Here is a 25,663-nt window from a genome sequence, read left to right on the forward strand (position 1 = left end):
GCTATGCCTTCTTGGCTGATTATGGCAAGCAAAAAATATGCTTCTGGAAATGGGACAACTGCTGCTTTATTGCTGCACTGTAAAAGAACTGTGGCAATGCTAGTTTCTTGTATAAACTAAGGTAAATTTGAAACCTTCATTTCCACCCAAAATTGCAGAAATGTGCTGCATCAGGCCTTACTTAAAGTCCCCTTTTTCCCCCCTAAGGGCAAAGTACAAAAAATCTTTCACCAAAAGTAAGTGAGAAATCGGTAGATTTTGACATAAAAATCAAGACAAGCTTTCTTCTATTTCTTGAGACAGTACAGTTTGTGATTCACAGGATAACTTGCATCAGACACCATTTAATGAAAGCTCTCAAATAAGCAATTTTATTCCTATCCATGATCGCAGACATTTACAAAACCATAACATCTGAATTCACCTTAAAAAATAACTTATATAAAGCAGTGATATACACAGCACAAAATAGTTCAGGGGGAGGGAAAAGTAACTTTTAATAATTAAAATGTAAACGTGAAAAAAGACGGAATAAAAGTCCCTACTTATTTCTACTTAAGATGTCATGTGATAATTATTTTACAATGTCCTGTGGATACATGTATGTATGTGTGCATGTATATGTCTATATAGCATACACATATACAGTACATTCATTGTCCCACACATATACATACACAGATAATTATTTGCAGTTCAATTTAGGGCAATTTTAATATGCCTCTCCGTACAGTTGTTTGTATCACGTTTGCACCTGCTTTCTTCACAAAATAAGGGAGAGAGCAGGAAAAAAATAGAGTTGGTTTGGTTGTGACTGAGATCCTTTTGTTTCTTAAACTGTACACGGTGATGAGTAATTTTCTTCTGGAGTAGTTCTGTGAAGAAGGCTGACTCACTGTTGTTGTCAGAGGAGGCTTGGGGATGGATCACACGCTCATTGTCATGCTCGGGGAATACTGAAAGAAAAGAGGAATCCATATTGTAACAACAGGACTTGCTCAGACCGCTGACGTGCTTTTCCAGGGCTATAAGAGTTCCTGGGCATCTTGTTTTTTTTCTTCTCACACTTACAAGTTTAACCTTGAAGAGCAAAAGCTCTAAGACCATAAAACGTGTAAGGTAAAACAGACTTGGCCTATTTAAAAAAAAACCACAAACTTTGTAGTGTTGTCTTTAGGCATCCACCACTTTTCATTTCCCCTTCAGGCCAGGGAGGGTGTTAATTAATCACTTAGCTCTATGGAGGCTGACTGGAGAATAGACATCTTTAATGGACTCTCACATGTTTCATGGAAAATCATCGGGGTGGTGAAGTGGATACAGAATGCTGGGCTTGGAGTCAGGAAGACCCGAGCTCCAATCCAACCTTGGACACTTACTAGCTGTGTGACCCGGGGCAAGTCTGTTTGCCTGTTTCTTCACCTGCAAAATGGGGATAGTGATAGCCTCTACCTCCCAGGGCTGTTGTGGGGATCAAATGAGGTAATTGTAAAGTGCTCAGCACAGTGCCTGGCACATAGAAAGCGCTACATAAACGTATTATCATTGCTGTTGTTGTTGTTAACGTGAGTGATACATCACCAAGAGTGGTTTCCCTGGAGTCGCAGGGCCTCAGTTTTCTCCTCTATAAAATGAAGGGATTGGGCTAGACAGCCAGTAAGGTCCCTTTCCAGCTCCAGATCTATGGTCCTAGTCCAGGTTAGTAATTGTGGAAGAATCATGTTTCCCCAAAGTCCATGGTTCAGAGCATTGAAAAAGGGCTTCCTTTTTATACCTTTTTATGTCCAGGGGCCAAGTGTCACTTTGTAGCAGTTAACCACACACACACACACACACCACAATTCTCCAATAATATGGATAGAAAATAGTATAATTATTAAACGCCAATTGCTTTTTTTATTGCTCTGTAAATGAGGCTATATTCCCGAGTGTCTGAAAGCTTTACCCTCTGGTCTACTATCATCTTATCGTATTACCAATTAGGGGCATACAAAAATGCCTTCTTTCCCCCCAAAAAGTGACTGTAGATTGAACTGGGATCTCAGATCAGGGCGCGGAGGTTTATGTATTACAATCTAAATGTATAATCATGACTGTCTGAAATATTTTAAAGTCAGACAACAGGTACTTCCTGGATTTATTCCCAGGCTCTAATTCTCTTTATCAAGTTAAGGTGTGTTGTGTATCACTGAAACTTGGTTAAATAAGTTGAACCCAGGCACCAAGATATTGGGGAAGCTTCAGTTAGACCAGAGGTGCTGGTGGTAAGAGGATGGCAGGGCAGGCTGAAGTGATTTTCAAAAAAGGAGCAGGGAGAAAGAGTAGTCTGACTAGAAACTAGGTTGAGCTGGTGTAAAGCAGAAAGGAGGAAAAGCTACATGTAAAAAGAACTGAAGATGGAGAGAAAATAAATTTCAAAGGAGGCAAAACCTAAGTAAGCTGAAGCAGATGAAGAAAGCCTCTGCTCGAACCAGGAGAACATTGTACACAGTAACAGCTACTTTGTGTGGTCACTGACTCTGATAGACTTAGCTCTTTTCAGCAGTACAATGAATGATCTAAGACAATTCCGAAAGACTCATGATGGAAAATGCCATCCACATCCAGAGAAAGAACTATGGAGTCTGAATGCAGATCGAAGCAGGCTGTTTTCTCTCTTTTTCTTTCTCACGGTTTTTCCCTCTTGTTCTGATGCTTCTTTCACAACAAGACTAATGTGGAATTATGTTTAATATGATTGTGCATGTATGGCCTATATCAGATTGCAGGCTATCTTGAGGTGGAGTGAGGGAAAGGAGGGAGGAAAAATTTAGAACTAAAAATCTTATAAAAGTGAATGTTGCAAACTAAAAATTAATTCATTATTTTTAAAAAAGCTTCTATCCAGCACCCTGCTTTGACCAGAGACTGAGGGCTGTCAGGGAGCTCAGAAGCATTTGACTGATAAGGAAACCGAAGGTCAAAGAGCTTACTGACTCCCCGAAGGTCACACTACCCAATAGGCTGAGCTGGCACCAGAACGCCAATTGGTCGTCTGATTACAAATTCAATATCCTTTCTGTCTCCTACCCTGCAATGGCCTAGATAAAGGGAAGAACATTATTCCTCCAGAGACCAGAAGATGAGCTAAAAGTTGTTTGGCCTTGAATTAAATAATAAAATCATGGTCTAGTAAGAATAGCTGTATCCTTGAAGGTAGGGGGCCTGGAGGAAATGACCCATGGTCTGAGGACATTAAGAACCTGGAAAAGGACCATATAATCCTTTTAATATATTCCAACCCAACCGGGTAATGTTGGTCTTTTTGTGATTTGACTCAAATTTATATAATTTGTACCCTGAAATTCTCTAATTTTGGTCTAAAGTTTAGTTGTGAAAGTGACTTCTCTGTACTAGACCACATTAGACAAAAGAAGAGGATGGGGCACAATAGGATTAGAGGAAAAACTAGGGAGGGATTAGTTTTCTGGCACAGAAATCATTTCCCCTTTTAACCACAGGGTGGTAGTGGGGAAAAGCTAACCAGAATCCAAAATCTCCAGGTTGAAGAATCTATCTTGCTGAGCCTTCGATTTGGGCCTTTGGCTGAAATGGGTGTATCTCATTCACTCACATGGTGTATTCACCATACAGATTCTTACAGATAAAAGTAATAATTTCAGGAACATAATATAACCTCAATTGTAGCTAGAGCCTAACTAAAGAGAAGCCTCAATTAGCTGGATTATTTGCTGGCACTTCATTTTTAAGGTAGAAAGGAAAAAAGACAAATAAATAAGCTTGTAACAGATTTTTCTTTTTAGGGGAAACTTTCAGGGAAGAGATTCACCTTAATCATTTTACATCTATACTATTTTGTCCTGAGGGACAACACTCATAATGATCCTGAGACATTATAAGACTGTCAGTTACCAGAGATTAAATATCCAGCATTACTAAGACAGCAAAGGATAGCCATATATTTTGGGAATATTTTAAAAAATGATCAGAAGAAAGGAAATCCTGTTTAATTTAGAATTAAATAGCACATTTAGTTAATCAGACCACCTCACTCCATGACCATTTTCATTAAAGTTTTTTTAACAGTGCTAAAGAAGTCTACCTCATTCAAATATTAAAACAGTAAGACGCGTGTTTAAAGAAGATACTATTGCTTTCACATGGAATCTAAGAGAGAGATTATTAATGTCAATTTGATTCTTTTTACGTGAGTGTGTTTAAAAATAGATGTGCGCACGCCTCAGCTATAGATGGAATTCAAGCTATAGCAAGAAAGAACACTTGTAAAATTTATTATCCTTCTAATCTCACTTCAATTCTAAAAGCTGAACTGAACTGACCTTGATTTCTTGAAAGATCTGTGGAATTTAAATATGTTTGTGAAATGTAAGAATAATTTCATCTATTAGTGGTCACTAATAACTTGTAATCAAAACATAGCCTCTTAGGCAATTAGCTTGTTTACTTGGAGTATGGAGAGAACAATTCATGAATTTGCTAACAATGCTTGGTCTTTGATTTCTATAACAGGAGACACTTAAAACAGAGTAACTGAGAAAAACATTTGAGAAGCTATTTGATCAACTTAAGTATCATCTGTCCTTAATAGTATAGAAGGAAAGTAGAAAGCAGAGATATATTATGGCATCAAGCACTGATATGAGTTGTGATAAGATCCATCTATTAAAATTGGTTTTTGTTAATACTGATATTTGGCCAATCTTGAGCAAATCACAAAGACTGACATTTATCGTCAGATTGATTTGGAGCCTGAGAGCTGGATTTGTCCAAGGAAGAAGCGAAATGGGTAACAATGGTGGAACATTAGAAAAGATGAGTGTTGGATACAGGGAAATAAAGCATCAGCTAGGAACATTAAGATACTGAGAAATTAGAAGCATCTAATAAAATTTAATTTCTGAATAGTCTGAATAACTGCAAATGTCACTTTAAATGCATTTGGTGCAATAAACTAGATTCTGTCTATTATGTCTAATTATCTAGATCAGCAATATGCAATTTTCACTTCTATGGCAGCAAACTATTCATCTCATGCTGCCTTTCTGAATATGTAGCTTTTATTATAGCTCCTGGATTCTGGGAGAAGTCACAGAATTTATAGGAAAATGGGGGTGGGGCCTTGCCAATGGAGCAAATGATACAGAATTTCTGACACTGTTCCCCATCTTTCAAAAAAGGAGCAAGAAATGAAAGGGGGAAGGGACTGTCTTTTTTTCCCTAGCAGTAAAGGGGGGGCAGGTGTTAAACAGAGTATCATGTAGAGAGACATAAAACATTCATGGTATATTATACTGATATTACATTGTAATGTTTCTATTGTAGTGCTGTCTCGATGAAATGACTTACTGAAACGTCTGTGCTATCTAGCGGCTCTGTTCCAAGACTATCTGTGAGGTTGCTTCCCCTCAAACGGAAGATAAAATGGCTCTTGTAAATTTGTTGGCAGCACTACTATTCGGTTATTCAGAGCTTAATAAACTTGATTTTACTTCAAAGCATTACCAAATGCAATGCTGAAACTATGTTGCATATACACACAGAGATAGACTGAGCTCTTTGCCACCACGCCACCAAGAATCCTCAGACATTTCACAGTCTGGATCCAGCTTATCGTTCTGAAATAATACACTACTACCCCACGTTCATTCTAGTTCCAGATAAACTGGCCTCCTACTTCAGGATGGGCAGCTAGATGGTGTGGTGGATAGAGTGCTGTGTCTAGAGTCAGGAAGAGTCATCTTCCTGAATTCAAATGTGACTTCAGACACTCACTAGCTGTATGACCCTGGGTAAGTCACTTTACTCTGTTTGCCTTAGTTTCCTCATCTGTCAAATGAACTAGAGAAGGAAGTGGCAAACCACTCCAGCATCTTTGACAAGAAAACCCCAAATGGAGTCAGGAAGAGTTGGACAGAACTGAAAAATGACTGAACTCCAAGATAGTCCATCTCTACTGCTCTCTCTCTTTATCACTGCCCTAACCCTAGCTCCTATTCAAGGGTCATCTCCATGAGGCCTTGCCAGACAGTCCCAGTTGGAGCCTCCCACTATCATTCTGTATTTATTTTGTGTACATCCTATATTCATTCATGAATGGTGCACAATCCTAGGAGAATGTGAAGCTCCTTGAGGGCAGAAGTCTCATAAGATGCCTGCACAGAGTAGGAACTAGATAAATGCTTGGCGCTTAATTTTTATGGACAGGAGCATATTCTACTTTTTCATTTAAAAAACATTTTCCATCAGTTTCTATTAGTGAACTAGAAAATATGCATTTTAAACTTTGGATGTTGATTTTTCTCTTTTTTTATCTAATCCATGTTCCCAGGGTATCCAACAGAGAAAACACTTAAAAGTCAAAATAAAATGTGTAAATTCCTACTGATATATTGCAAAAACACTTTGAATCTTACTAAATTTGTATGTATAAGCATCTAAATGACATTTTACTCTTTCCATGAAAAAAGAGAACATGTGTGCCAGTACATTCCACTCTAGGAATAAAATGAAATTCAGCAATTTTAAAGGTTTTAGTCTTTTTAATGGTCAAGTTAAACAAGGATATGATGATTTCTTGACGACAACGAGGGGGGCAGGATCATAGATCCTGTGTGACCCTGTGGAAGTCTCTGATCAAGATCTTGGTTTTAATATCGTGTTTGCTTAGCTGATCTTTGTGAACACTAAAGATAAAAACAGTTCTGTTGAGACTAGTTAACGAAATAAACCAAAGTGCCTTATCCACCTGAATCATTAAAAAGTTTCTTTTGGCAGCAAAGCCTTTTGAGAAGCATTTCCCAAGATGAACCTAAATTTAGGGGATCATGTATATGAGGGGGCATTCTTTGCTTCTGAAAAGGTCTTTATAATTCCTTCAAAAAAAAGGAGTCCAGGCAGTGGCTTCCTTTCTGTTTTGCACAATCTGCTGACTTAGCAGAGTTTCTGAGCTGGGAAGTCCCATTTTGTAGATAGTTTAATATAATTATTCTAAGATAAGTAGTGTCATAATCCTGAGAGGATAGATTGTTCCAAAAATGTGTGTCTTCAAGTTGTCTGTGCAAAGCAAATAAAATTTGCATATTCTTTACACTGGAAAATGTTCTCTTTATGAATCCTTCATGTAAAACAATCCCTGCTTTGCTTTGATCGCACTGAAATTTACTGGAATAGGCTGTCTTCTTCATTTCTTTAAAGCATTCTGATTTTTTGGTGGTTGTTTTTCTTGTTGTTTCTTTCATCCCAACCAGCCTGTACATCCCATGCCATTCCCTCTTTCTCCCCAGTTGGGATTCAAACAGAAATGTAAGGTGACCATGATATAGAAAGAAAGCCAATTGGCTATAAAACTGTGCATACCCTTTGACCTACCAATATCACTATCACGTCTGTATCTCAGAGACCGCAGAAAAAGGAAAAGGACCCATAGTACAAAGATATTCATAGCAATTCTTTCTGTGATGGCAAAGAAGTGGGAACTGAGGGGATGCCAATCTATTGGGGAATGGTTAAACAACTTATGGTATACTGTGATGGAAAACTATTGTGCTACAAGAAATGACGAAGGAGGTGGTTTCAGAAAAAAGCTAGGAAGACTTATGTGTGATGCAATGTGAAGTAAGCAGAACAAGGAGAACATTGTACACATTGGTAGAAATATTGTAATGATAATCAACTGTGAAAGACTTGGTAACTCTGATCAAGACAAAGATGCATGAGAATTCCAAAGGACTCATGATAAAAAATGCTCTCCACCTCCAGGGAAATAATTGATGGACTCTGATTCAAGCATATTTTTCACTTTATTTTTCTTGCTTTTATTCTTACAAAGCTAATGTGGAAATAATGTTTTGCAGGACTGCATCTATCTATTATCTATAGATATATGTATATATATATGGAGTATCATATTTCTTGCCTTCTCAATGAGGAGGGGAGGGGGTGGAGAGAGAGAATTTGGAACTAAAGATAAAAATTTAAAATAAATTAAAAATCAAAGGAAAGCCAATGATATTCACAATGAAAATGGTAACCATGGTGGTTGGCATGACGGCAACCTTTCCTGATGAAGAAGCAGGGGAACAAGAAGGCAAGGATGCTATCAAGGTGAAAAGAACTGTTTGTGCCCTAAAAGGCAATTTTGTCCTTTTGCTTTCTTTTGTGGGGGTGATAGAGAACGGACCGGTAGGACGTTGCTGCTCCTGCAAACTGTACACATTAGTCTGGCATCTAAAAGACTATCCTTTGCTTATATTTTGGGGGGAGTGAAAGACCTACTTTAACTTCTTTCCTTCCCATGCATATAATAAGGGGGTGGGGCTAGAATCTTTCTACCTTCCCTCTCCCTTGCCATTTGAATGGCTGGGAGGAATAAATGGTATCTATCTGAAGACATGAATGGCAGAGGATGGGCCTGTCAACTAGTAGAATGGGCCAAGGAAAGAGGAGAGGAGTACCCAGAGAAAGAAGAGGGAGTTTGGAAATCTTGCCCTCATATTGTATGAAAAAACTGGGAAAACCTGGCCTTCCCTGAGAAATTGTATGGACTCAGAGGTTGTGGACAGTCACGAGGAGCAAAAGGAAGCTAGAGAGAGAGAAAAAAAGCCTCCTGGGTCAACCCTTCAAACAACAGAGTAGCAGGTAAAGATAGGGGCTGCAGGGGGTCCCTTGCCAGAGGAAAGCTAATAGCTGGCCCATGACTCCAAAGGGAGTCAGCCTCAGTGTATCAAACAATGCCCAGCAGAATCTCTGGAGTTCTCTGGTTCTTTGATAACACCCTGACCTTCCTTGCTAGCAGAAAGGATGCACCTTAATTGAAGAAACTATGGGAAAAGTATGCTATATCTGGATAGCCTGCTGCAGCCATGCATAAAACCAGTGGAAGATCCATGACTTGAAAAATGAGTCCCACAATTCTATGTAAAGTGCCTTTGGGGGCAGCTAGGTGATGCAGTGAGTAGAGTACTGGCCCTGGAGTCAGGAGTACCTGAGTTCAAATCTGGGCTCAGACACTTGACACATTTACTAGCTGTGTGACCTTAACCCCAATTGCCCTGCCTTCCCCCCTGCAAAAAACAAAACAAAACAAAACATGCACCTTTTCAGATGTTTCCCACTTTCTCCATTCTCATGTTCAGACTAGTTAGCTTTTTGAAACAGAAGCTCCCATTTACATAAGGCTTTGAGAACTACACTATCCTTCCCTCACAATAACATTGTGAATGAAAAGAATATTTATTATCTCCATGGAACTGCTGGTTTTACTTGTTCACAAATATGGGATATTCTGCCTCTCCCCATGATCTTAAGCATAATTACACAACATTTTAACTGATGTAGAGGCTCTAGCAGAGTTTAGACATGAATATTTGTGAGATGAATAAATTAGTGCTTTTAAATTGGTGTGGGATGGCATAAAGAACAATAGGTCTGGAATCAAAAGATCTGGGTTCAAATTTCATCTCAGATAGTCACTACCTGTATGACCGTGGACAAGTTTCTTAACTGCCTAGGGCTCTTTATCTGTAAAATCGAAGGCTTGGCTTAGATGGCTTTTGAGGTCCCCTAGTTCTAAATCTGTGACAAGGCAGAGTGAGAGGCAAGGTGGTCTAACTGGATAACTGGACCGGGAAGCAGAAGACATGGGTCTGAGTTCTTTTTCCTCATCCATAACCTTGTACTTGGTAAACAATAAAGCACTATATATTTGAGGGCTGTATAAGGTCCTGGGTCCCTGTGAATAATAACCAAGAAAATAAAAGCAGCTCTACTGCTGGCCTCTATGTCTGAGGAAGCTCTAGAAACAGTCATTATGTTAAGAACAAAGGGTGTTATCAGTAGTTACTGCCTTGGACAAATGCTGGGCCAAGAGGCTGACATCCGGGGCTCTTCACCCTTGATTCTTTTACCACCATCGCTCAGCAGCCTCTCTTCCTTTGAGGTTCATTCTTTTGTTGTCACTTGGTCCAGATCTTTGTTACAGTCATTTACTGGACTCTAAGTCATCCTTTGCCCCTTCCTAAAGGACATGAATACTTGGCCTTCAGTCTTCTCCAATCCCACCACTGTCTTAACAGTTTGGGATTTCAATGTATGTTTCAATGTTCCCTCAAACAGACCTGGCCTCCCAGCTCCTTAACTCCTATGATATCAAATTTTACTACATATAGTGATATTCTATTTCTATGATTCAGAAGTACTCTCAAATTTCTTGCCAGTTACACAATCTTCTCTTTCTTCTTTCCTCTCTCCCTTTCCCTCACTCCTCCTAAACCTATTCTTCATTAGGAAATCTAATCGCTCCACCTCTATGTTTTCCCAGTGGGCCCATCTCTGCTGAATCTTAATTTTGCCGAGTAATTCAAATATACTGAATCTCTGGCCTCCTGCTCCTATTTCCTGTTGGGCTGCCACTCACAAGCCCAGACTATTCACACCATCTGCCATCTCTGTTCTTACTCATGTGATGCTGAAAAGCACAACAGGAAGATAACACCCCTTGTTTTTAACACAATGGCTGTTTCTAGAGGCGCCAACAGTAAGTAACCATGCTGACTGGATTGTTACCTGTACACTTACATTATGTAACCTCAAATGGGCTGCGTAACAATCAATCCATTTACTCTTCCCTTACTGATTCTTTGTCACGCTCCCCTCAGTGGCTCTTCTGGACCCATCTCTTCTCAAATTTCCCATCCCATACCTATTCCTTGATACTCTCATCCAGAATACTACATTTCCTACTTTACTGAGAAAACAGAGGTTATCTATCTTAAGTTTCCTCTTTTTTTCCTACATGACAAACCTCAAAAACTCTTCATCATTCCCTAACCTCTCCTCTTTTGCTCCAATCTTTAGAGAAAAGGATGCCCCTCCCATTTGCTAACTCAAGCCTCCACTGACCCCATCTCCCTTCTGTTTGGAGGGCAGAGTACCAAACTCCTCCCAATGCCTTCCTTTGTCAAGTCTCAGATGACTCCACTTTGTATCTGCTGCTCTGCCTGATTTCAGCTCCACAGAACACGAGGCCCACTCCCTTTCTTCCCCTCCCCCTCTCTTTGTTGCCTGATTTCATGTGTTGCTTTCTCCTTTAAATTGAAAGCTCTTTGAGGGAAGGGACTGTTTTTCTTTTATTAATGGTATTCCCAGCACACTTAATAAATGTTTATTGGACAGGGTTGGATTAAATTACTAATTAAATTCATGGGAGCTGATGATGACCAAGTGAAGTAGTATAGAGGGAGAAGAGAAGAGGGCCTATGACAGAATCCTCTGAGACACCTACTGTTAATAAGCATGACTTAGATAAAGGTCGAGCAAAGGAGTTTGTGGAGTGGTTTGACAGGTATGATGAAAACCAGCACAGAACAGTTTTCTGAAAACCTAGCGGGAAGAAAGTATCAAGAAGAGGATGATCTACAGAGTCAAAGGCTGCAGAAGCATTAAGTCAAGCAGGATTAGGAAAATGCCAGTGGATTTGACAGCTCAGAAATTATTGGTAACTTTGGAGAGAGCAGTTTGAGTTAAATGATGAAGTTACAAGCCAGACCGTTGGGGGCTAAGAAGTGAGTGAGAGGAGAGAAAGGGGAAGCGCCTCTTTGCGGATGGCCTGTCCAAGGAATTTAGCCACAAAGGACAGAAGAAATACAAGGCCATAGTTAGTGGGGATAAAGGTGATTCTTCCTCTCCAAGTGGGGGTCTTTTCATCATGGTGGTGACGCGGCATGTTTATGGGCTGAACAGAGAGGCAGAAAGAGAGAGGATGAAAATAAGTGATAGAATGGGATGATGTACGGGGCAATCTTCTGGAGGAGAAAGGATGGAAGTGGATTTCTTGAGGAGGTATAGGAGTTAGCCTTGGTAAGGAGTAAGGCCATTTCATCATGTGAGATAGGGGAGAAGGAAGAGATAGTGGCTGAGGTATATGAGTGATGAGATGAGGAAAAGGGGAGAACCTATCAAAATAATGGCTATACAGACCTCCAGAAGACCTACAATGAAGGATCTGACCAACCTCCTGACAGAGATGACCACTGTGTGGATTTGTTTTTCTTTACTATGCTTTTTTGTTACAAGGAATTTCCCCCTGTTTACAATTCAGGAATGGGATTTGCGGAGTAGGGTTGCCAATGATAATACTAAAATGAAGAAAAGAAAAAGAGGGCCATGGAAATATATATATATATATATGTATGTATGTATGTATGTATGTACATGTATAGGCACACACACACACATATATATTTTTTAATGTACACAAGAAAAACAGAAGGAAGTTTAGAAGGAAGTACAGACAAGCAGGACAGCTTTGATAGTAAAATGCTGAATTTATTATATATGTTTTTAAAAAGAAAGCAGCATTGAATAGAGATTCATAGTTTCATAACCAATTCTCGTTTTATTTTGTGCTTTGTATGTAGAAATGCTTACTTTTTGGGTATTACATTCAGGATAAAAAAATTAAAAGAAAGTGAGTAGAGGACAGGAAAATGAAAGAACAAAGTAGACCATAGAAATTTATTATGGCAAGTCACTTAAAAGTTACTGAGACGTCATTTTAAATTTGTCTGTCCTTTGCTTCATCCAAATACAATTTGCTTTCTTTGTATCCCCAGCATTTAGCACAGTGCTGAATAAATGCTTGGTGACTGATATATGCACTTTTCCTATTTCGGGATCTAATGGCTGAATAATAATATAACAAAGAAATACTTACACTCTCACTCTGAAAAGGATTTAAGAAATTTCCCCCCATTTCACCATCATCTCTTGGAGTGCCAGGCTGATTACTCAGGCTCATGTTATTGGGAGAATTCTGTAAACAAGATGCATAAAATAAGGCATTGCTGAAGACTTTGCTTTGTACTATGTGTCACAAATGACTCTAGGCTCTCAGGAGACAGACCCACCTACGTTTCTAATCTGAGCATTCTGGCATCGAGTATTAGTTCATTTTTGTACCTTAACAAACACAAATATTTTCCCAAATGAAAAAAAAATAGCACACGCTACAACTTTTTTTTTCTCCTAGTTTCAGAAATAATTACTCCAATCTCCACATTTAGCTCACAGACTTCCTAATATCCTAGAGACTTTAAACCACATTCTCAGCAGGGGAACTACGAAGGGAACCTACCTACTGATGAGGCATAATAGGGCAGTAACTGCCCTTGGTAATTTTACTAATCAAACTTAAAAGGTCACTGTTTTAATGAGCATGTTCCTTTAATTCTACACTCAATTTTGCATAGCAACACCATTTCAACAATTTTTCATTTTATGTGATGTATAAAGAAAAAGAGAGTGAACTACAGTGGTTGGCCACAAAAGGAAACACCTAAGAACTCAAGAATTTGTTGTCTATGCATCCTTTAAAGGAAAACGTGAAGCTCAGAAGTTAAAAGTTAATTAGAACTTTTTTTTTATTTTGCCATGCATCTTAAGAGATTTACTTGATTCTTTTATAAAAAATAAAATGCCTTACCTTAGAAAAGTAATGAAATGTTGAAATAGCAGTAAATTTTTGCATTTTGGGTGTAAATTGTGTCTAGTGTCTCAAAATTGCAACATACCCTAGCCTTGCCAGGAAACATGATGCCTTCACTATCAACAAAAGATGCAGAATGCACTTCCATTTCATGTCTCAATTTTTATCTTTCGGTTAAATCCTTACTTGTTATCTGAGGTGGGGCTAACAGTTTAATGTTTTGCTAATTTTTTTAAATCAAAAATTGATTAATGTGACTAATACGGAAATATTTTTATATGATGGTACATGTATAAACTGTATCAACTGTCTACCATTTTCAGAAGAGGGGAGGGAGAAACATTTGAAACTCAAAATCCTGTAAAAATGAATGCTAAAAATTTTCTTGACATGTAACTAGGGAAAAATAAAATACTACTGAACTTAAAAAAACCCTAAAATAATTGGTTAAGCAATAAGGCAGAAGTGAAGTAGGGCTTGTATCTTGTTACTTTGCACCCTGCAGAGAGGACCTGAAGTCGACTGGAACTCTGCGCTTTGTTAAATTTCACAGGGGTAGAACAAAATAAAAAATGGGCAAGAGTGAACGACATAAACAGTATTTTATTTTTCCTATAAATCTGCACCCTCACCAAAAAATACACATAGGTAACTTACCTATGTGTTGACAGAGAAAAAGCACTTGCATTTCTAAAATGAACGTGCATAGACTGTTACTGAAATCATTAAACATTTATGAAGGTATCAACCTTAAAAGTACTTAATAATAATTTATTAGTGATTTTTCATAATAAACTCTGAAAACAGGAATTTGATCTTTGACTTGGTTCAAATGAAGTTCATTAAAATATAATATTACTTAGGATTTTAAAGGTCTAAATTTTTCTGATTTTCAAATTAAATGAAGTTAATTGCTATTATTATTATTAAATATGATTAGATATGTGACAAACTGAAAGAATGCATCCCAAATTACTAATATATATTTAAATAAACTTACAAAATGTATTCTACTCTTCTTCATGTCAAGGCAACTTCCCATGGAGCAAATGAGGTGCTCAGAGAGCTGTATTAGCTGTTTAATTGTATTAGGGAATTCTTTAGTGCATGGATTGATCAGATATTACAGTAAATCACTTCTTGATCAAATGGTTTACACTCTGTAATGTTTAATTGACTTCAAACAAAGGGCTGACTCAAAATATTTAAAGCAATAATAATGCATTATTTTTACGTGTGAGGAAGCTAATATAGAAATCTTAGCTGGTTCTGGCACACACAAACCCCTCCCCCACCTAAGTAAAGGGTGTGCCAGGGTCACAGGTCTAAAGCTGGAAAGGTTCTTAAAGCTCAGCTAGTCCAATTCTTTTATTTTACAGGTGAGGAAACTCCACTAAGATGTACTAAGGGGGAAGTCACTTTCCCCAAGACCAACATTAACATCCTATCTGATATGTTTTTAAAAACATGGACAGGAAAGTAAGTGACTAAGCCACGTTAAGAAGTAAAGGACTGGGCCACCCAGTCCTGCCCAGTTCGCTAAGCTGTCACCGCACGGTCATATAATGAGACGGCAAAATCATTTTACCTGAAGAGAAATGCGCAGGATGTGCTGTGGAAATAACAAGGGGTCCTCTGGGGCGAATTCTTACAAGTTCCTTACAGAAGTTGTGCTCTAAGTGATCAGTGAATGGCACAATGAGGTCACAAACCTGCACAGCATTCTCAACAGCAGCCTCTGAGAAGGGACTGAGCTCTTCAGTGATGTGCACTTATTATGCTCTGACTCATCATCAAAGCAAGTAATTTTTGAGTGCACAGTCCTCAGCTGGACTCAAGGGCCTTGGCGGGGGGCTGCAGTATAATTAGGGAAGAAGGTATCCCCCAAAAAGAGTATTTGCAGAAACTTAAAGGAATTATTTTTAGCAACACAAGGCCCTTTAGTTTAGGCATCTAAACTTTTTATTCCCTTGCTGCCTATTTAGAATGCACTCCAAAAATCCAACCATTTCAATATAAGTGGTTTCCTCTATAACCCCCTGGCTTTTATTTAATGCATATGTAAACATTTTTCTGAGAAGGGACCCAATGGCTTCACCAGACTCCCCAAGGTTCTATGACACCAGAAAGGTGAAGCCTTCATCTTACGAATGAGAGAGTAGAGGCCCAGAGGGGTTTATTTGCTTAAGGTCACATGGTAGCAAGAGAGCCAGGATCCAACTCCATGGCTACTACCAAATCCAACGCTCTTTCCACTGTTCTACTCAAGCTCAGGTCTTGCCCACATTTTCCTAGGCAGCAGGGGACAGAATGGAGAGGGTGCAGGGCACTGCATCTGGAGCCACAGGACCCAGGTTTGAATCTTGCCTCAGCTGTGTGCTGCTCATGTGAACTTGGGCAAGTTGATTTACCTCTCTGGGTCTCCTTTTCCTTACTTGTAAAGTGAGAGTCAGACTAGATGACTGACTAATAGGGTCCAAGTAAGGCTCCTTTTCAGCTCTATCTCCACAATCCTATTCTACCTTGAATTATACTGATTTGTATAATTACATGGTATCCTCTCCACTGGTCTGCAACCTCTATGAGGGCAAGGGAATTTTTTCATAGAATCATCTGAACTGGATGTGATCTGAGAGGTCATGTAATAAAACTCCCTTATTTTTACAGATGAGAAGAATGAGGCCAAAAGAGCCGATGGACTGGATATTGGCAGAGGTGAGATCTGATCCCCCCCTTCCCGCGCCAGGTCATCTGACACCAAATCCATCGCTCTTGCTATTTGACCATACTGCCCCTCTAGGGACGATGAAAAATCACTCTTGTTTTTCATCTTTGTCCTTTCAGTTCTTAGCTCAGGACCCTGCACAAAGTAGGGGTTTAAGAAATGTTTCTGTGATATTCACTCATCTTAGTTAACTTACTAGGACCATAAGTTACAGACCAGGTTCTGACCTGCACTGATAGAGAGAGTTTCCTCGTGGAGAATTCCCAATACCAATGAGAACACAAGTCCGATCTATTCCACCAACCCACCTCATCCCTCCCCAAGCTAACACTAAACTAAACTAAACTAAAAAATAGAGCTAATATTACTCCTACACAGCTGTTTTGAGAAAAGCGTTTTTGTCAATCTTCAATGTTCCAAATGCACGCGCGCGTGTGTCTGTGTGTGTAAATTTAACTATATAAATTTGAGTTGTTATTATGTACAATCAATTCCACATCTTGGAAGCAATTGCCTGGTGGCATATATCTTGATGTTTTACCTATTCTGTTCTATGTTGCTAAGCCTACAATTCATTTGCTAGAACACATATTCGCACAGAAAATGTTATATTAATATGAATCCATATCTTCATGCGTAAGAATGTGTATGTAAGTTCCCTGTGTAAATGTGTGTGTTACTACAGGTGTGTGTGTGTGTGTGTTCTCTGTCAGGCTCATAGGAGTCTGCTTAATCCACTGTATAGCTATAATATTGGAGATTTGCAATTTAAAAAAAAAGTAGAAAACAGTATTTTTTAATACTGGTAATTAAATAAGATAAAAATAATAAAACTAAATTGGAAAGTTTTTATTTCTTTTGAATGCTAAAGCTTGAGAAAAAAAGGGAATTTTTTCTCTTTTTCTCCCCCCCCCAACCCGCCACTTTGTTCCATTTGTGAACTAAAAACCACCATCATATACACGGCTGATAAACCCAAGAGCAGCTCAGTAAACAGTGGGAAGTGTCAATAAATGTTTAGTGAATGGCTGGATTGTCAGGTGGAAGACTGTTAGAAACACAGGGTAAAGTGTATGGAAGACATTAGACTAGGGAATGGGATTGTAGAAAAAAAGATTATTTTGCTAGAGTGAGGAAACTGATGGAGACTTTTGCAGAGATTCTGAGTGACTCTGAGACACTTTCAAGGGCTCTAGAGGGTTGATGGGGCTGCTTCTTTACGAGATCTAGTTTCAAAACTTGTGGTTTTCATTTCCCTTGGGAAAAATATACCTCTAGTGCTACTTTTATGCTTATCCACCATGATTGAGGTTATTTTTGGATTCCAAATGGGATGGGGGGGGGAGGAAAAGAGAAGGAAAGAAGAAAGAAAGGGAAAGAGAGACAGTGCCATGCAAAGGAAATAAATGATTTTATACTTGAGCTTAAGCCTTCTTGGTTGCCCCAAATACAGGTGTCCTAGCTGTTTGCCAAATTTGTTGTTGCTATGCAAAATAAGACAACCTAGACATGCTGTCATATTCCAAATTAAACATTTGACTTGAGGTCTTAATTTAAAACAGTATTTTCTCATACAATCTTATTTTCAACTTCTGGGGAAGTCATTCAGTTTTACAGTAGCACAGACAAATTAAAGGAAATGAAATGGTCCTTTAATGAATTTCCATAACTTCTAGATGAAAAGCAATTGTCCAACGCACTCACTTCATTGGTAGTGAATAAATAGTTCCTATCAGTCATATCTACATTGTACTATTATTCTGGTTTGGGTTTGGTCTGTTTTTTTTTTTTTTTTGGAGACTAGGTCTCCCTATCTCTTCCAGGTTGAAAGTTGTGTAGCCACTCACAGGCTTGATCTCACTGATGACCAGCAGGGAAGCTTTGATCTGTTTCATTTCTGACCTGGACTAGTTCCCGTCCCTCTTCAGGTAGCCTTGGGGACTCCTGCTCTCAAGGATTCACCATATATGCCAAATTTAGTACAGACAAATGATTAGCTTTCTGCACTGTAGCTCAGAATCCCCAAACACAAGCGATCCACCAGCCTCCCTAGTAGTTGGGTTTATAGGCATGTGCCACCATCCCTGGCTATACTGTACTTCTAACAAGAATAGAATTTTTTTTTGCATTTATAATAAACCCAAAGTTGTGAGGTGTTCTTTAGAAATAAAATATACATTTAAATTAAAAACTTATCTTTAGATTCCTAAACCACCAATAACTAAGAGTAAAAAGACAACATGCTATTGTAATAACCACTTTCTCCTTGTTTTAATATAAACTCCTTTTGATTTTTTTCCATTTTAGGGAAATGAGAATAATCACTAAATAATCAGGCTTGCCTGATATCTTTATGAAATATAACATATAATTTCCTCAAGTTTACCTCTTTCTGATATTTGACTAAACTTTATTGCCTTTTCAAAATGTTATTTTCTCAGTGGTATTAATTTTTTAAATAAAATAACAATATAATATGACTAAATTTGTTATGACATGGACATGAATTAATCACATTGGGTAGGTTCTGTTAATAGCCACTGGCATATTCATGGGTAGTCAAAAGAACCATTTTACCATTTCCAACCAGTTTTAAACATCAAGCTATCATGGTTAAAAATAAAGCTCATAAGATAATTTAACAATTCAAACTAAATATTTAACAAAAAATACACAACATACTCACTTTGGAAATACTGTCCATATCTCCTGAGCCTGAAAGAAAAAATAAAACACACGCACACACACACAAAACCCTCATTAGTATCTAAGTAATTCAAGTAAGATTTATTTTCCAAATTTTCATATTCTGTGCTTCAAATGTATTTTTCAGTGCACACATCTCAAATAGTTATCCTCTGTTGTGAATCTAAAATAAAAAATCTCTGGCCCTCCAATTTGTAGGCAGGAGTCACTCCTGGCGCATGGTGGCAAATTCATGAAAAATTTCTACTCTTGGCAAACAAAGTCAAAAGCATATAACAACAAAACAAAACCAAACAACCCCACGGTGAAACCCTTACCAGGGCTCATGAATAAGACTCTTATGGAAGTGTAGACTTCTTTATGGAACAAATATGTCTCACTTAGTCTGATTTTCAGGTACGTCTTTATCCCCAGATAGATTTTGTTTTGTTTTGTTTAATTTTACTAATCTGGAGCTATGATTTCATTGGTACAGGAACCATCTAGTACAAAATCTCACTTCAATGAGGCAGACTGGACATTCTTTTGCAACTTTACAGGTTAAGATAGTGGCTAAGTGGCACCCAGAGCTTAAGTAACTTGCCCAAGATGACCTGGCCCTAGAACTTGAACCTGGGTCTTACTGCATGATCAGTCTACTAGAACTGTTTTTCAAAAAATAAAATCCTACAGAACTTTGGAAACCATCGAAAAGAGACATGATCAAAAAGACCATGACCAATATTTTCCCATGGTAATCAAAATAAAAAATTTCATATTAAACCTTCTATAAATACATAGGAGCTTCACAGAATTATTTCATAGTTATGGTTGGTCTTTCAAAATTATATCTTCAAAATAGCTAAGATATTTTGTTTTTATGAAGATACATGAAAGAAAGGTAAAATGATAACAATTCATTCCTGTTTCTGTACGGGGGAGTATGAGTTTCTACACAAGCCATTACTGCAGAGCAGTGGCCCTATAGCAAAAGATGAACTGTAGTTTAAAACAAAACACTAGTAATTTTTGGCATAATCATTCTAAAAATACATTCTAATGACAGGGCTTATTTTAAAAGCTAGAACTAAACAGGAATAATAAATTCTTTCTGAGAGAGGACATGTATTATTGAAAGTATGTTGATTTTAGCTAGCCACACTGAAAGAAGCCGTCTACCAAACACACATAAAGCTTCTGCAAATTGTTTCTAGTCTAATGAATATTATAACTAAGAACATGTTTGTAGCTATCATATACTTTATTAATAAGCTCACTACTAATAAAGTTTATTCATCAGAAGCAAAGTGATGGAGAAAGAAAATGTGGTACTTTGTAATAAAGGAGAACATGAGAAAGTGATCTTTGAAACTTCCATGGGTGAGAGATTTCACTTATCACTGTGGGTCCTGTTACCAACAATGGAGACCTCAAACTAACTGTGTTTTTATTGAGTGACTCTTGTTCATGTCTTCCCTTAAATCCTTCAAAGGGCTTTCATGAAACATGTGTGTGTACAGGGGGGCGGGGAATGCTAATCTACATCTCTAGACATTGCAAGGATATCATTAAAGGCATGAGGGCTAGCAATTAACCAGTGTCCCTCTCTACATGCCCACCTCCTCTTCTGGTCATACATTTCTCTAATAATGTCTATGCCACTTCCTCTGCATGATATGCCATAATAGCTTGCAGCCTACTTACATGTAGTGTGCCTCTCCATTGACCTTCTGGTGACCCATAACTTAATTTCTCTGGAGCCTGTGGCATTACATGGCTAGAAGCCATAAAGTGTCACCAGAAAACTCTTGAATTTATAAAAGATGGGACTTTGTTTGAGGGGAAGCTTGGGTTCATTAAAAGCACTCTGTAGATTCTCAGAGCAACATAACCTCCTCTACTCTTCCTACTCATTTATGCATCCAGTTCATTTTTCAACCCAAATATCTGTCTAAGGACTATGTATAAATGGGGTTGCCCATCCAGACGTAAATCATACTCTGGAAAACAGGTGCTCTATAAATATTTTGAAATCCAGGCAAATTGGTAGCTATGCACCCTTAATAAACACAAAGGCTTTTGCAACTATCAATACAGTGTGAATAATCTAGTGTCTCCCCTTCCCTTCCCACAGCCCTGTCTAGGTTTTTGACATACCCCCTTGTGAGACAGAAAAGGAACCGAAGCGTAAGCTTTGAGTTTTCACGGCATAAAACTTACCGTGTCAGAATTCTTTATGTCTGGTTGTTTGTGACAAATTATAGGATTGGTCAAAACAAAAGAAGGTAGCTCCACCTTTATGTTCTGTTCATTTGTTTTCAGTCATGTCCAATTCTTCATGACCCCATTTGGGTTGTTCTTGGCAAAGATACTGGAGTAATTTGTCATTTCTTTCTCCAGCTCATTTTTATAGATGAAGAAACTGAGGCAAAAAGGGTTAAGTGGCTCGCCAAGCGTCACACAGCCTAGGAAGTGTCTGAGGCCAGATTTGAACTCAGGAAGATGACTCTCCCTCACTCCAGGCCTGGCGTTCTATCCACTGCGCCACCTAGCTGCCCTAAGCTCCACTATGTTGCTAATATCAATGACTGGCATGAAGCTAGTGTTTAAAAATTTTTTTTTTGCTTTTTTTTGGGGGGGGGAGGGCAGAGGGCAATTGGGGTTAAGTGACTTGCCCAAGGTCACACAGCTAGTACATGTGTCAAGTGTCTTGAGGCTGGATTTGAACTCAGGTCCTCCTGACTCCAGGGCCAGTGCTCTACTCACCGTGCCACCTGGCTGCCCCTAGTGTTTTAAAATTTACAAAGCACTTGACATATAATCTTGCCTCAGCCTCAAAACAACTCAGGAAGTAGATACTATAGGTATTATCCCATTTTACAGATGAAGAAACTTATTAAGACAGGTTAAGTCATTTGTTCATGGTCACATAGGTAAATTCAGAGACAGGACATGAACTTATATCAGACATTAGTTGTCCACCCCCACCCCACTCTGATCTGGCCTCCTTTGTTATGACGTCAATACATTCTCAGAGCACTGAACAAGTGTTGTCCCACAACTGCAAGAGGTGAGAACTGTATCTATGCCTCTTTATCACACTATTTGCTTACCACAGAGAAACAGTCTGTCAATCGATTTACCCTCTACCCTCTATTCCTGTTTTGTAAACATTTTTCCCTTGCACTTTAGGATTGTTTTAAAAATATCTTTAATTTTTTTTATTTTACAAGTAACAAGTATTTTTCTACTCATTTACCTTTCCCATCACCCTCCCTCCCCTTAATTTTTTTTTTAAAATTTAAAAACCTAGAAAAAAATCCCCACATTAGCCATGTCCAAAAATGTATTTCTCCCTCCACATTTTAAGTTCATCATCAGGAGGTGATTCATAAACTTTTTTGCAGAATGACAGGTTTAGAGGTTTTATATGTACAGAAGGGGCACCATGTGGAACCAAGCTGCAGGTAACACCTGTAACTGATTCAGTAAACAAGTAATCCCAAAGCCTTTCATTCAATTAAATGAATTCAGGCCAATAAACATTTATTGATCACTTGCCCTTTTTTAAAAGGCTCTGTGGCATTCTATAAACAAGAGAATCAGCTCATTTCATGAGAAAAGAAATATGCAGAAAGGAAAGCATGCCTCGATTTGGGTGACTATGATTTAATCAAATCACTTGACCTGAATCTCCGTTTTCTTATCTGCAGATCCTTCTGGGATCCCTCATAGCTGCCACACTGGATGTATTTAGGGTCTCCCACCCCAGGCAAGCTCATTGCTGGATCACCAATGTTACCACTCCTATTGCCACCATATTTCCACAGTCTTAGTTTTCACCTTTCTCTGTATCCACAGTGCTTAGGACATAATAAGCACTTAATAAATGCTTTTTCCCCCACACTATGAGTTTGGTAGATAAGTAGGAAAGTGACAAGCTATGGTTAGATAGATAAGAGACAGTGTCATTTAGGGTTTTGTTAAAATGTACCCAGAGCTGCTCCCAAAATGGCAAGTTTTAAGTCATTCTATATATTCTTTCCTTAACTAAGGAGTTCCTGGTTACTGGAAGAAACCTGTCATTCCCCCAACTTAGGAGGGGCTTAAAGAAAGAGAAAATTTAACTGAAGGTATATCTGATAGGAATGAATCACAGTAATCACCAAAACCAAAAGAATAAAATTCCTCATTGGTTCTATCTCACCTCATGCAACCATCCCCACTATTCATAGTCCTGTATCTCTGCTCCTTGAGAAGGATATCTACCCTCAGCGAGTGTCTCCGCTTCTCCTCTCACTCTCTTTGTAACCCTCTGCAATCTGGCTTCCAACCTCTTCTTTCAACTGAAACTGTCCTCTCCAAAGTTACCAATGATTTAATTGTCAAAGCCCATGGCCTACTCTGAAATCTCATCCTTCTTAACCTCTTTTCAGCATTTGATATCTGGGTTCTACTGACACTTGCTCTCTCCTGGCTATCTGACCACTCCTCAGGCCCTTTTGTTGATTCTTCATCCATGTTATAATCATGAAGTGTAGTTAGTTATCCAAGGTCCTATCATGGGCCGCCTTCTCTTTTTTTCTTCTTGTAACAACAATGCTACTTGCCGCTACTGTGGCTGTGTAAGGCCAATTAACACCAGCACACAGGAGGGCTGCTAGCACAGGTTATTTGATCTGCTTTTCTAAGGAAAGCAACTTTAAGGGGTTTACAATCTCACTTTAATTAAACATACATATATCATTCACTTAGTTCAGGGGTAAAAGTCAGCACTCTGAACTTCAGAGAAAACACAAACAGAAATTATGAGCAGAAATTACATAAAAAGAGCAAATAATCGTCAGACAAAGCTTCTGTCTGTCTACAGCAATAACAAGCACCAAGATCTGGGTTTTCAAAGCCTGGGGGCTCCTTAACGGCTACGCAGAGTCTCGTCTGGCCAAATCACAGGAATATTCTTCCAATGAGTGAGCCCCAAAGCAAAATGCTAACCTCAGAGTACATATACACTTCTTCAGTGTCAGAGGGTGTCACAACCATGTGATTCAAACTCATGTGACTTAGGCTTTCTTGTGACTTAAGCAGGTCATCAACCACTCTTGATTTAATCAAAGACTCTTGATTTAAACAAAGGCAATGTTCAATCAAAGGCACTTGATTACCTTAGTGCTGGGAAGTACTCCAAAAGAAAAAAAAACAGCAAAAAGTCCCACCCTGCTTGCCATTACACCTCTATACCCTCTCACTTGGCCACCTCCTCACCTTTCATGAATTCAATCACCATCTCTCTGCAGATGTTTCCTAGATCTCTTTATCCAGCTCTGGTTTCTCTCCAGAGCCACAGTCCTGGGCCTTTTGGACATCTTAGAGCAGATCTCAGACTCAACATGTCCAAAACAGAACTCATTTTCTTTGCCTCCAAACCCATACTTCTTCCACACTTTTCCTATTAGTGCTGAGGGCATGCCTAACCTCCCAGTTACTCAGGCTTACAGCTCCAGTGGCATCCTCAACCCTTCATTTGCACAACATACCAAATCTATGGCTAAATTTTATTGTGTCTACCTGCACACCTCTCACATACAGCCTCTTCACCATTTGCCAGGACTGTTGCAGTAGGTTTCTAATTGGTCCTCTGACTCAACTCTCTCCCTTCTCCAGTTCTTCTTCCACTCAGCTGTCAAAAGATGTCCTTGAACACAGGTCTAGGCTTCCTCTTACATTCCAGGATCAAACAGAAAAGACCCATGTTTGGTATTTGAAGCTCTTCATAACTTGGCCTTCCTACCATTTCTGTCTTCTACCACTTTTCTCTACCCCATGGAATGATCCAGCCACAATGGGCTTGCCATTCCTTGCACTCTACCCCCTGACTTTGAACTTGCTGTCTCCTACGCCCAGAATGTTTTTCGTCTTCACCTTCACCTTTTAGTTTCTTTGGCTTCTGTGGAGACTCAGCACAAATTCCACCTTCTGCAGGAAGTCTTCTCTTTTAGGGTGACCTTCTATCTACTCTTTATATCTTGCACGTTTATCTCCTCCATTATAGTGTGAGTTTCTTGAGGTAAAGAACCATTTTTGTCTTGTTTGTATCTCCAGCACTAGGCACAACGCTTGGTGCATAGTTAGTGCTTCGGGAATGCTTGTTGACTGACTGAATAAAGCTGAAATCCAAACACTGCTTTCCTATAGATATTGAGATGATCCAAGTTTTAACAAATCCTTACACTTCCCAAATTTGTTATTTGCTATAGGGGGAGCTAGGTGGTGCAGTGGATAGAGCGCCAGACCTGGAGTCAGGAAGACTCATCTTCCTGAGTTCCAATCTGGCCTTAAACATTTACCAGCTGTGTGACATTGGGCAAGTCACTTAACTCTGTTTGCCTCAGTTTCCTCATTTGTAAAATGAGCTGGAGAAGGAAATAGCAAAGCCCTCCAATATCTTTGCCGAGAAAACCCTAGACAGGGTCATGAAGAGTCAGACAGGACTGAAAAGTGATTGACTAAATCTGTTTGCTATTGTGTGGATGTAGCCCCCAAAGAGATTTTTCTGGCTGTCTTCTCTCACACAAGCAACATGGAGGATTGAAGCAATCATTTATTCCGCACCTAAATTCTGCTACCTGCCTGCAGAGAGGTGGGAGGCATGCTTCAGCATCTCTTCTCTAAAGTCATTACTTGCCAATTTCACTGATCAGAGTTCTGGAGTCTTTCATGTTTTTTTTTCTTTTTTGTTTTTAACATTG

At 38.8% G+C, this 25,663-nt stretch overlaps 1 protein-coding gene across 2 annotated transcripts in view; it reads right to left on the reverse strand.

The window, feature by feature from the left end:
- Nucleotides 1-237: 237 nt before the first annotated feature.
- The window catches only part of SSBP2 (single stranded DNA binding protein 2), a 424,376-nt gene continuing 398,950 nt past the window's right edge, over nt 238-25,663 (reverse strand). For both annotated transcript variants that reach the window (XM_036741120.1, XM_036741118.1), the window contains exons 15-17: nt 18,916-18,944; nt 12,734-12,832; nt 238-956 (exon numbers count right to left, since the gene is read on the reverse strand). In XM_036741120.1, the coding sequence (XP_036597015.1) occupies nt 927-956; nt 12,734-12,832; nt 18,916-18,944 (158 nt within the window). In that variant the 3' untranslated portion in view covers nt 238-926. The remainder of the gene's footprint in view (nt 957-12,733; nt 12,833-18,915; nt 18,945-25,663) is intronic.

Source organism: Trichosurus vulpecula, chromosome 1, assembly GCF_011100635.1.
Source record: "Trichosurus vulpecula isolate mTriVul1 chromosome 1, mTriVul1.pri, whole genome shotgun sequence".
In the NCBI taxonomy this organism is placed as follows: Eukaryota; Metazoa; Chordata; class Mammalia; order Diprotodontia; family Phalangeridae; genus Trichosurus; species Trichosurus vulpecula.